The sequence below is a fragment of the Mya arenaria genome, chromosome 2 (assembly GCF_026914265.1).
Source record: "Mya arenaria isolate MELC-2E11 chromosome 2, ASM2691426v1".
Taxonomy (NCBI): domain Eukaryota; kingdom Metazoa; phylum Mollusca; class Bivalvia; order Myida; family Myidae; genus Mya; species Mya arenaria.
This window is the reverse complement of record NC_069123.1, coordinates 32,962,326-32,975,745: the sequence shown is the minus strand read 5'-3', so window position 1 is coordinate 32,975,745 and position 13,420 is coordinate 32,962,326. Positions and strand designations below refer to the sequence as shown.

The 13,420-nt window shown below is 36.2% G+C and overlaps 1 protein-coding gene across 5 annotated transcripts in view; it reads left to right on the top strand.

The window, feature by feature from the left end:
- The window catches only part of LOC128213275 (uncharacterized), a 38,915-nt gene extending 26,089 nt beyond the window's left edge, over nucleotides 1-12,826 (top strand). For 4 of the 5 annotated variants that reach the window (XM_052918890.1, XM_052918898.1, XM_052918883.1 and 1 more), the window contains 8 exons: nucleotides 1,629-2,120; nucleotides 3,479-3,643; nucleotides 4,375-4,447; nucleotides 5,110-7,302; nucleotides 7,580-7,678; nucleotides 7,955-8,236; nucleotides 8,767-8,823; nucleotides 9,894-12,826. In XM_052918890.1, coding sequence (XP_052774850.1) covers nucleotides 2,079-2,120; nucleotides 3,479-3,643; nucleotides 4,375-4,447; nucleotides 5,110-7,302; nucleotides 7,580-7,678; nucleotides 7,955-8,236; nucleotides 8,767-8,823; nucleotides 9,894-9,916 — 2,934 coding nt within the window. In that variant the 5' untranslated portion in view covers nucleotides 1,629-2,078 and the 3' untranslated portion in view covers nucleotides 9,917-12,826. The remainder of the gene's footprint in view (nucleotides 1-1,628; nucleotides 2,121-3,478; nucleotides 3,644-4,374; nucleotides 4,448-5,109; nucleotides 7,303-7,579; nucleotides 7,679-7,954; nucleotides 8,237-8,766; nucleotides 8,824-9,893) is intronic. The other variant, XM_052918906.1, reaches the window with a different exon arrangement.
- The last annotated feature ends 594 nt before the right edge of the window (nucleotides 12,827-13,420 follow it).

Here is a 13,420-nt window from a genome sequence, read left to right as displayed (position 1 = left end):
AACGATACGACTGCTCGACCCTTTGAATGTGAGTAAGGAGACCCTTATCACTACAAACGTTTTAATGAATGTGAGGTCTGTCTTTGTATTGTGTGACTTTGCGTTTCTCTCGTTTACTTTAAACAGTATGATTGTATTGCAATACTTTGTACTAGTGAAAAAAGTAAGCTTAATTGGTTGTATACCACGTATTAAAAGGTTAAAAAATACATTCAAATGCATGATCGTGGTTACATATTTCCGGACAGAATTGAGCTGAAAGCTTAAAGCTTATACACTGTCAACATCTGTCATTCCTCAAAGCTCCATATGAATATGGTGCAGTTTAAACAAAACATATACATATTTATGGAAAGGCTTCGTTACGTACATATACTGTTAAATACATATACAAATAGTAGAACGGTATGAAACTTATTTGCGAGAAAGAAAGCGACAGAAGTAGAGAAGTGGAATGAGGAGACAAGCTTGACCACAGAGACTTGAAAGTATTATGCAGATCCCAACAGCTGCCCCTGGCTTACTTTAAATAGTTGCCTGTGGCCTCAGTTGTGTAAAATCAGTCTTGACTATGTAACTATATAAAGTAAGCCCACCGCTGGGATCTGCATCATACTTTCAAATCTCTGTTAGCGTTACAGGTTGAAGCTAGAAGGTATAACCTGGAGTTCAGTTCCTGATCAGAATATGTGCGTTTGGCGAATGTTTATTTAGTATGTTTGAAGAAGTTGAAGTTGATCTGATCAGTGACCTTCTTTGTAACCAAATAGGAGAAGACGACGTATCTGTATTATCTTAAATTTGTTAATATAAAAGGGCGTTCGTTAAGTTTTGCACATCTGGAATTGTCCCTGTAGTTTACAATGCATTATGTACAATATCAAAGACACGTTTGGATATTTTCCATTTTTAGTAACTAAATAGTTATCTAGGTTAAATCATAGAAACCAATAGATTGTATAGTTTCGTGTTTTGAACAATATAAAACTTCCTTAGAATAATTCCCTGCAGAATGTTTTGGTCACGTGGGAATATGGATCATATCAGATAACATAAAAGTCGCTTATTAAGCTTAATAGTAGAAATATATATTTTTTATTTTCCATCACAGCTTCTTGATACTTTCTCATGATGATCACGGACGGATCCATAAATTAACAATAAAGGGGGTTTAACATAGCGTTGCAACATTTTGACTTTCGGCACTCCCTCAGAACCTACATATGAAATGTTTTAAATAGTTTTGAGGGTTTTTTGTTGGTAATTCCCCATTAAAGTGTTTAACAATATTTAGTCCAAAATGGTGCATTTTGAGAGTTGCACCATTTTGAGAGTATTTCATTACGTTTCCTCCGATACTAACATTCAAAGTAAATTTGCATGATTTTTCTTCCCCCGAGAATCATCCGCTCAGTGATGATAGTCTTTGTGCCTCGAGGCCAAATGGAAAAATGAATAAAAAATATTTAAAGCAACAAAAGCAAATACAAAATAGAAAATATACACATTGACTAGGTGCTAAGGGCCTTTTTAGTTTACTAGTATATTGATACATTTGTAGATATGTTTTGTCTTTGCCAAGAACATATTGATACTCCAAAACCTGTATTGTCATTCCTTTCTTGAAGATCTGATGTAACCCAAATGAGTCCAGTATGTTTAAAACCACAGACATCAACACGCCAGAATCACGCAACTGGCTTAAACAGTGGCGGGCTGTGTACATCACTAGACAGGCCCTTCTGCTCACTGTCAGTGATGTGGCCGACCAGTTGCATGGGGATATTGTGCAAAGAGTACCGGTTCCAGCATGCACCACATGCACGTCTAAAGATGTACGAATGAAAAATGCAAGTTGCCCATATCATATCGATATTCGAGATGAGTTGGTCAAAGAGCATGCTTATGGACAAGTAAAAGGCATAGGTGCACTAACGTTGAAAAACACAAAAGCAGAAAACTGGGTTCACTCACCATGGGAGCTCGCTAAGGTGTTCATGCCACCAGCTGGATAAAGGAACAAAACCACATTTGAAGAAACAGATTTTAATGGCATTGCTGGCTTCATAATTAACTGCATGCGTTTCCAGGGAAAAATCAAAGGCAGTATCTGTAAAAAGGTAAGATCGTTGAATATGTGTCTCAAGTCATAATGTTAACTTTAAACAAAAACATGACATTTGCATACACAATACTTCAATTTTGGCTGTCTGATTGAGGATGCTTTATTGGTTAACATGCATTTCCCATTATCGGGGTATGAAGGCATTTGGGCTGGTTAAAGTGTGTTGCTCCCACGCGTACTTTAACAAGCCCAACTGCGTTTATATCCCCCATAATGACATCAATTCTGCCATTTTTTACTTATATTTACTTCAAAATTCATTTTTGTAACTTCATCCAAAATACTTTGTTTCATTAAAAAAACTTACAGTTATTCTCACCCATTCTGATAATAGAACAACTTGATCGTAACTGGAAACAGTTCATCGTCAAACTACGTCACAATAACACGAGAAAATATCAACCACTAGCAATCACTTTTAAACGTTTAACTGAAACAATTATGACAACAGTAGATTTAACAAAGCGTAAATTAACGATTCCAAAAATGTTGCTTAAAGTTTTTCGGGGTCTTTTGACTCAAAACAAAGAATAACAAGATAAACTGTTTTCAATGTTTATGTATTTTGTTATGCTATAATTCGCGATCCGAACAATTCCAAAGATGTTGCATTCATCGGATGATAATCGCAATTGCCGAAAGGCAGTTTATTTAAGGACTAGAAGTTGAGGTGTAAATATTGAGTAATTACGAGTTTTGATATTAGCTTTTCGTCGTTTTCGTGGGCGTCATCAGCGTTATAGCGTTATCGTCATTTTGCATTAAATGTTACGTTTTTCCATAAAAAACTCCAGGATATTCACGATAAATTGTAAACATGTTACACGTTACTATACGTTCATATGTAGCAATGTCCATAACTCCAATAGCTTTGATTAGTGTCAAGTAATGCCTACTTGGAAAAGGCATGTATAATTCTTGTACATATTGAAAAAACTGTTCGAAAAATAATACAAAACTTTTTTACATACTACTTGTGGCAATTTTGCCCGCGAAGCACGGCCTATTAGTCAGTCTGTATTCAATAGTTTTATAGTAACGTGCATTGAGAGTTTAAGGCAACAACAGACCAGAGGCGGTACACGCTCCACGGCTCTTATGTAATTGTTTGACATTATTGGCATTGAGAGATCCCCTTCCATAGTTGTAACAATGCCGATTATCCGTTCCAGCGTCCTTATTGGCAAGACAACAACAGTATTACCTAACTTCATGATGGGCTCTCAAAAAGAGCCTGAACACAGTCGGCACTTGTCAAACATTTGTTCCAACATTCTAAAAAACAGTAATTGAGAAGTGTTTGATTTAACTCGCTTAACAATCCGAAAATCATAGTATACGTCCTCATTACAGGCTCGAGAAGTGGTCAACCACATTCGGAGCATGCCGGACTTTTCTTCCAGCGCACTAACTGACCAGGCAACAACCGAATGCATAGATAACCTGTACGCTCTACTGAATGAGCCAGGGCTTAGAAATCGACCAGAGGCGACACAGGCTAGGAAACAATTGGACGAGGTAAGCCTTACATATTATGGTTACATTTTAAAACATTAAATGTCACATGGTTTTTAGCGCTGCACAGCACTTTCTAACGTTTTGAATTGGCTGAATTGGAAATATGACACACATACACTGGACAGAACCAATTCATATGATTATAATGTGCTTTTAATACTGATTTATCAGAGATTTTTTAAACATTTTGAAATCAATTTAATATATTGCACTGTTTTGCCCGCTCTTACGTGACTGGGACACGATTCCAACGACGTCCTGTTCGAAAGACATTACGATCGCATACACGTTGGCACGCTTTTCTGAAAAACTAGAATTATCTGTTAGTTTGTTTCATTTTAAGCATATTATGAAAAGAAACAAATATTTATTTCAGTATAGGATGGCAATAAACTTCACCTCATGGTTATGAAAAGTAAATATTCAGCTCGTGGTTACGCCGCTCGCGGTATAGAGCTTTTGTTGCTCACTCGGTCAAATATATTGCAATCTTACCCTGAAACAAACAATTATCGTCTTTACGTATGACATTAAAACCGTTACATCGGCCAATATATTAAGAGATAATCAGTATGTTTTCATGTAGATTGATATGTTCTACAAATGCATGCATTCATCGTTACTTTAATTAGTTAATAAGAAACCGACCATTTTCCATCCGAAATTATCAATTGCTGTTTGAAAAAGGGCTCACTGGATCCAAAATGAAAGGTTAAATTAATTTATTTAAGCTGAAGACAGCTGACCCATCCACAGATGAAGATACACGCAAGTTAACCGTTAACCGGTTGCCTGAGGAACTGGGTGAGTATTAATAATTTACAATTCATCTAAAGTGTCTAAGCTAACATTAGGAAAAACTATTGTTATATTTTCTAATTACTTACTTACAATTATTAACAAACTAGTTATATGTATCTAAACTGTTAATACACAATCAAGATATATACTTCACAAAATCTGTTGTTAAATCAATATTTGTTTTATTAAATAAGTAATTGAATATATATATATTCCCATTTAGTGTGTTTCTGCTATTGTAGATCCAATGTTTATTTTACAAGGAAATTTTCATCAACCAGCTTCCATTTTGAATAATAAGTTTTGAATTACGAAGGAAATGTTTCATAAAATCTTGGCTCTATTGTATGTAAAATCCCAATACAAAAGTGCTTCATTATACATGCATATTTTGACATTAGCTGTGAAGTTTGTCTATCGCTTGCATTATTAATCAATTCAAGCTTGACTCATTTTATATTCTGTTTTTAGTGATTTGGGGGGAGTTGTCCCTACTGAACTACAACTGATGAAATAAATGTTTTTTTGAAATGTAGCTACATAATCCCCAGTTAATACAGCGCCAAAATATCGCTGATATTTTATCTGTACCTAATTCATGTGCCTTCTTAAACGTCGTTGTCAAAATCGCAGCATTAAGTTAATCATGTTTCCTTTGATTCCAGAAGTTTATAATCAGATACCAACGGAAGCTAACGGATTGGATGAAAACAAACTTGGCATGATTGTTAAAGCTTTAGGAGAGGGCCATGAAGAAGTACAAAGAATTCGAGCAATGGTTGTTGGCATGTTTTCTGTTGGAAAAACTTCCCTTGTCAATAACCTCATTGACACTTCAAAGAATATTAGACCACCACATGATAATATTGAACAATATCCACAAAGTACTGTGGGCATTGATGTACATTTGTGTAAGATTGAAAATGAAAAGTGGAAAAAGCTGGCCTTTATGCCTAAACGAAATATTAGACATAGGATTGAAAATAGTATTAAAAAGCAAGAAGAAACGCAGGAGGAAAAGATGGATGTATGTGAACAGACTGAGGAAAATGCACAAGTATATACGAAGGTAAAGAAATATATTGAACAAGATGAAATAGAAAACAGAAAAGAAATTGCTCAAACTGCTCATACCACAGCTCATGAAGAAATTAAAGCAAAAACAGACACCCATGAAAACCCACCACTTGTTTCAGTATGGGACTTTGCGGGGCAGAATTTGTATTATTCAACTCACCACTTTTTCTTCAACAAGCGGTCAATTTACCTTTTGGTTATGGATATGACAAAAGAGTTAGATGATGTTGTAGAAGAAAGTAAATCAGTGGCTGGTCTGGTTCATGAACACTTCACCTCCCTGGATATATTTAAATTCTGGCTGAACTCAATCAATATGTACAGCTCAATCCGTGATCAAGAACAAGAATGTAAACCAACCGTGATCTTGATAGGCACTCGCAGAGATCAAATGAAAGGCTCAGAAGAACATAAAGAAGATAAAATGCATGCCTTCTTTAATAAAGCCTTGAGTCACTTTCCTGACAGCAGTATTTTGAAGCATGTTCATTTTAAAAAATTTCTCGTGAACAATCAAGATACAAAACACCCAGTTTTTGATGAAATAAGAAATGAAGTTAAAAAGCTTGCTGAAGTCCAGCCGTATTGGAATGAAAAGTATCCTCTAAAATGGATACAGCTTGAGAAAACCTTTGAGCAAATGAGGGAGCAAGGAAAAGTTATAGTAAATTTGCGTGATGTTGAAGCTGCGAACAGAGAGAATCCAGCGCCTTTGGGCAGTGATGAGCTGCAGTTATTCTTGGAAATGCAGCACATGTATGGGAACATCCTTTACTTTGACACAAAGGAATTGAAAACTAGTGTCATGTTGTCCCCACAATGGATCATTGAAGTCTTTAAATGCTTCATCAGCCATAAAGAGAAACATGTTTCACCACAACTCGTTAAAGAGTGGCAAAATTACAAAGAATGCGCCATATTAGAACCGCGGCTGCTTGAGGCAATTTTTGAACACAGTGATCGACGGATTAGAGAAAATGCTGATGTTGTCGTAGAATACATGAAACACCTGGATATTATAGCCAAGCCGATACATTGGGGTGATCACGATGAACAGGTTAAAAAAGAAGTGCAAGATGACACCAGCTATGTGGATCCAAATAACAGAGGTCCCATTTGTTCAAAATTTTATATCTTACCTTGCCTGCTCAACGCAAAAAAAGGTGATTGGGAAGAAATTACAAAACCACCTGTTTGGCTTAACACCCAAGCACTCTGTTTTGTCTTCAGAGACAAGTTTATGCCACCAGCTATTTTCCACCGGCTACTGGCCTTTTGCATTAGGACTTGGGAAATTGCAAAGTCGGAGGGGAAAAGGCTGCTGTACAAAGGATTTGGAGTATTTAAAGTAAAGCAGGCCCAGCTGAGACTATGGTACTTTGACCACATTATCTACGCAAGGATGTCATTTTTATCTAATGATAATTACATGAAGCAAAAAGAGGAGCAATATTCAGAAAAGGCGATAAACAGATGCGATTGTCAATATGTTCGCGGACAATTGTATAGAGCTCTTACGGCAATCCTTGAAATACTACCAAGATCAAAACATGTCACAAAGACTTCGCCTTTTGAAGAATACATCCAGTGTCCAAAATTAAACACACACAATCAAGGCCTGTTTAGAGTCGATGATTTCAAAATCAACGAAAGCATGAGCTGCAGTGATGATCATGAGGAAAGTGCTCCTCACTTAATTGAAAGATCGATTCTTCAGTATTGGTACCCCGAATATTTCAATAATGTCCAAGCAGCACAGGAATTGCCAGAAATAGCAAGAGGTATTGAAATAAGTTTATTGTGATTATCATACCGATATTTTCGAAATACAAAATGTAATTATTACACAAATTTTGCCAATTTCTTTTTAAGTGAACTTAGCTTAATCATAGTTTAAAGAACATGATATACTTCGAGAAGCTTTGGGCATGATTTCTACTGAAAATGCTTTCGTTGCATAGCCATTGTGCAGAATAAATATACTATCTCATTAACATAAAACACAAAAAAAGATGTTCTAAAAATAATTTCTATAACACAATAAGTTCCATATGTTAGTTTCAGGCCTGGATGATGATGGTTCTTATGGTATGACCTCAGCCTTGGAGTCAAAACGTCTACCGCCAGAAACAAGGATACGTTGTGAGCCTAGGACAGGTACGGCTGCACATGTTGAAGTTGCATATTTTCCTGCATATTGTGTTCTTCTACTAAAGAAAAAAGCTTTTCACTGATCATAACTTGTTTGTTTGGCATTCATTGTTGAAAATTCCATCAAAAAAATCAAAATGAAAATTCAAAATATTGAACAATGAAAAAACCTTTGTTCTTCTGTATGTGAAAATCCCCAAACAAAATGCTTCACTATACATGCAAATTTTGACTTCGCTATATAGAAGTTTCGAAATTATCATTGTTTTTATTCTGTTTTAGTGCATTGGAAGAAAGTTGTCCCAAGTGATAAACAGCTGATGAATTTGGCTAAACTTGTTGGTGGCGAGTGGAAGAGACTTGGACTTCAACTAAATCTAAAAGAGCCGAAATTGCAACAGCTAAATTTAGACCACTGTGCCAAAGGGGTTGTCACAGTTGTTTATGAAATGTTGTTAGTTTGGAAGAAGCGGAACGCAAGACCAACACTATGGGACCTCGGAACCTGTATTGCAAGGTCAGGAGTCAGTTTCGAGTGGGAGAGTGTGCCAGTAGATGTGTTTGGTAAGGAAATTACAGCTGACAATACAATCATACATTCAATATGTCATCCGGAACGTCTCGTAGACGTTCATTTAATGAATGCACATACCGATGAAAATGTATTAAAGAGAGAATAGGTCAAAAAAGCTATTTTGTATGAAAATTTTACACATTGAAACTGAGGTAGCCCCGTCGATTCCATGCTTCAACCTTTAGTTTTTCTGGATATAATCTTAAGAAAAACACCTTGACACTTTTAACAATGATACACGTATTCAGCGTGGTCAGCTTCGAAATAAAACACTAAGACTTTGGTAACCTTATATATTCATATTGAATTTGATACACATGTTTGCAAGAGATAACTTGCCCATAAGTGTGGTGCATAACTCTGGCTTTAAAAATGGTCTTATGTCCCTTGATGTACTGACGAAGCATTGGCGTTTGATCCGCAGTGCTCTTGTTTCACCACACTTAAGTTACAATTTATGTTTCATCATATTTACATGTTTAAGCAGAATGTTTATGCAACATTAATGTTTCTCCTGCAGAAACGGGAGATCAGGTATATGAAGCGTCGGAGAGCCCTGAGATGGACACACGAACTGGTGAGCAATATTTCTATTTACGGTCTAAATACTGAGAATAACAGTGTCCGGTGATGCTATAAAACTGAAAACAAATAAGAAAATCAAAAAGCTACTCCAAATTTGTTTTTATTTTAATTTTGAATACAACGAACATTTTCAGCAAATGAGATTGCAGATAGGCGACCATTAAGTAGTAGACTTAATCATTCAAAACTTCAATTTTCGCGCGTGTTTAAAGGTCCGTCTACTGTCAATCATCTGATACACACTCCCTGCGTCAGATTGTGCGTCGACAGTGTATCAGCCATATTCTTGTATTCTAAGTCGGTTAGATAACATGAAGTGAATTCTTAATGATGAAGAAGGACTCGTTTGCTACGCTACCACCTCCCATGCTTAATCATTAAGAATTGACTTCATGTCATCTAATTATTACAAAAACTACTAGTCTGTGCTTTGAAAAAAATATCGACGTTTTGTCACAGTAGTCATAGACGTCGTGACCGTCAGCATCGACATCGTTGTGCAAAACTGTAAACCTTTACCATTACTCAAAATTATTCAAGATATTCAAAAAACCTTGGTACCCATGTAGCCAAGGACACTACACATGAAAAGCAAGGACACTGGCTGCAATAATTGATGAGTTATATCCCTTGTTCGACTGCAAAAATACACCTAGATATCATAAATCAAAACACACTTGACTTTACAACATTCTTCAATCAGTTTAGTGCATTTTACAAGTGGATACAATTGTTCATGCAGTTTTAGTCTAGAGTTGTAAACTGGTAGAAGGCAAGTACATGTTTGCTTCTGATTTCAACGCGAAAGGACGATAAGGATTGTTTTCTCTTTTTGCCAGTTATATGGTTTGCTATTACTGATAATTAGTCGACTATTTGTGAAAAAGGGTGGGACTGAAAAAACAACACTTATGACATGTCATGTATGTGTTCATACCCAAAATTAAATTGAATATTTGCCAAGATGATATTGCTAAAGTAAAGTGTCAGCCCACCTGTAACTCGGCTTCATCTGATATTATATTATAAATGAAATGGTATATTTAATGCCATTTGTTTCAGGAGCACAAGGCACTTCTGACTAAGTTTCCTGCAGACGGTGAACACAGACGTGTACACGCGCGAAAAATACATGGTTTGGTCATGACCATAGTTAATATGTGCCTCAAACAATAACATTTTAGCTCCATATATAGAGTGGTGAGAGCACAAGGTTTCAGTCTTGAGCCTAGAAGATCGTGGGTCCAACCAGGGACATGATTTTCTCGGCATGTCAGGTACACCTGAAATTGACTGGATTGTGATTCAAATCTGGCTGAATGCTGTCTTAACAATACAGCTAAAATATATTTGGGTTTATACCAAATTAACATTGTGATAATATCATATAAATCTTCAGTTTGTTTGACTGTTTGAACAGACATGTTTTGCTTACTTTTTATTGTTTTGAATTTTTAATTAAACATTTTAGTTCAATATTATTTTATCGTATGGCATTATGCATATAGAGCTACCCATTGGTGTAAGTTAAGTATCAGTACTTGGTTTTACAGGAAGGTGCAGCAGCCGGCTTGCTACTGCATGCATTAACTTCAAGAATGTGTTTGTAATATGACTAGATGTTGAAATGGCTTACTGTGATTCAATTGTATATATGCATAAGTAGCTACTGATCTGTGAGATTAATTTTAAATCATAATCATATTTTCGATTTTTAGTAAAAAGAGTATAACATGTTTTGGCCAAAATGATGATAGCAGATGATATAAAAAAAATCTTTATTTGAAGAAAAGCTAATTTTATTTACACATGTATATGAGACTTAATCATTATTTTTTTTATAGCAAAAGCCTCTTAGCGTTAAAGAAATTTAAAAGTGATTTGGTTTTTCAAGGCACTTTGTTTGCTTTTTTTTCTGCCGTATTTGTATGTTTTTCTTTTAGAAGCTGAAGCTTGCTGTAGAACTATTTTGGTATAGCCATAATTATTAAATGTTATAGAATTATGTACTGTTTTATAATATACATTTACAGTGGATTAATTCTTGTATGTTTTTAATAATTATTGTATGTATTATAGATTCATATGTTAACCTTTCATCATAAAAATGTTTGCCATTGTTTAGATCAGCAAATGTTTTGTTCTAGTTTGTTGTGCCATAGTTGTAATTGTATAAAAGTTAACATGTATTGTGTATTCTTATAAAGGACCAAGACACTATGCAAAAATGGATCAAGAACTGACATTTTGTGTTTTCGGACGAAATTGTTTGTTTTTAGTAGTAAAAATAATTGCGCAATATTCATTCCATCTTGTGCTCAACCATTCATATTATGAATGTTGTACCATTCATAACATTATATGATCTTCCGTAAACAAATGTGTTTTCATAGCAGAATATCATTTTGTGGCTAAGAATTTTATGTGATCGTTAATTATGCTCCCCTTCCAAGAAAAGGGGTATATTGCTTTGCACATGTCGGTCAGTCCGTCGGTAGACCAAAGGTTGTCCGAGTGATACCTCAACAATTCCTGTATATATGGTCATCAAACTTGACATGGAGGTTGGGCCTGACCAGTAGATGACCCCTAGTGATTTTAGGGCTCATCGGGTCGAAGGTCAAGGTCACAGTGACCTTTAATGGTAAAATAATTTTAAAGCTTGTCCGAATGATAACTCAACAATGCCTAGACCTATGGTTATCAAACTTGATATGGAAGTTGGGCCTGACCAGTAGATGACCCGTATTGTTTTTGAGGGTCATCTGACCAAAGGTCAAGGTCATAGTGACCTTGAATGGCAAAAGGTTGTCCGAGGGATATCGCGACAATGCCTGCACCCATGGCCCTCAAACTTGACTTGGAGGTTGGGCTTGACCAGTAGATCACCCCTATTGATTTTAGGGGTCAAATGTCAAGGTCACATTGACCTTGAAAGCAAACTCGACAATTCCTTGACCTATGGTCCTCAAACTTGATATAAAGTTTTGACCTGATCAGTAGATGACCCCTTATGACTTTGGGGGTCATTGGGCCAAAGTTAAAGGTCACAGTAACCATTAACGCAAAAAAGTTAACAAATCTTCTCTAAGGTCAAGGTCACAGTGAAATGAAAGCGAAAATGTTGTTTGAGTGATAACTCGACAATGCCTGCACCGATGGCCCTCAAACTTGACTTGGGGTTGCGTCCAACCTGTAGATGACCCCTTATGAGTTAAGGGGTCAAAGGTCAAGGTCACAGTGACCTTGAACCAAAAAGCTTGTCTGTGTGATAACTTGACAATGCCTGCACCTATGGCCCTCAAACTTCACATATATGTTTTTGGCTGAACAGCTGATGACTCTTATGGATTTTGAGGTCATAGAGTCAAAGGTCATTGTCATAACACACTCTATCCTCACACTTTGATTGTTCATAATCTTAAAACTGCCTCAACGGCATCCAATGTCAGTGACAAAATCAGCTGTCTTTTCGGCCCATGCATATTTCATTCACAATTGTCCATATAATTTTGACAACATGGCGCTCAGGGAGGGGGGGGGGGCATAATGTTTGACAAACCTCTCTTGTTACGGTTTGTATTACACATAAAAAGTACTAAAATATATCAACAAATGTTTTATTTTTGTGTAGTATGAAGACATACCTTACAGAAGAAAATGACTTAAGGAAGGCACACTAATCGTGATATGGCATATTAATTGTACTCTTTATAAGGATCTAATTTGTGTGATGTCAAAATAGGTGTTCAGTGTTTGTGCTCCTTATTAGGAGGAGCATATAGTCGCGGCTTCGTCCGTGCGTCCCTAATTGTATTACAACATTCATAAAAAATTTGCGGTTGGGGAGCATCCATCGCTTATCTTTTGAAAGAAGTGATATTTACCTTACTAAAGGATAAATATCAAAGAATGTTAGCAAGAAGATAAATTATGTTTTATTATTATTTACTTTATTACCTTATTTTTAACGAATAAACAACCTAACCAAGACACATACACTGGTTCTATTCATGATGACATACAAAAGAAAACCCCTAGAGAAAACCATCATCTACGGATGGGAGAGAAATAAAGGATGTTTTAGGATGATTGATTTCAAAAAGCTGAAGATGAAAAAAATATAATAATGACCCCAATGGGCGGATTCAGTCGGCCTTTTACACGGTTTTTCGCTCAAAGACTGAAGAATGCTTAAGCCTAAAGACCTCGAACTTTGTAGGCAGATTGGTAATGAGATGAGATGAACCCTATTGATTTTGAGGTCAGTGGGTCAAAGGTAAAGATTGTGATGACCTCGAACTTAAAATCCGTTTGCGATTAATTTTCGAAGAACGCTTAGACCCAGAAATCTCATACTTGGGAGGCAGTTTGGTCATGACCAGCATATAAACCCTATCGATATTGGGGCCAGCGGGTTAAAGGTCAAGACCTTGAGCTAAAAATCCGTTTCAGATAAATAACTGGAGAAAGACTAGGCCCAGAGACCTCAAACTTGGTGAGCAGGTTGGTAATGACCAGCTGACTAACCCTCGGTCAAAGGTCAAGATCGTCGTCCCCTGAGCTGAAATTGCGTTTCCGATTAATAA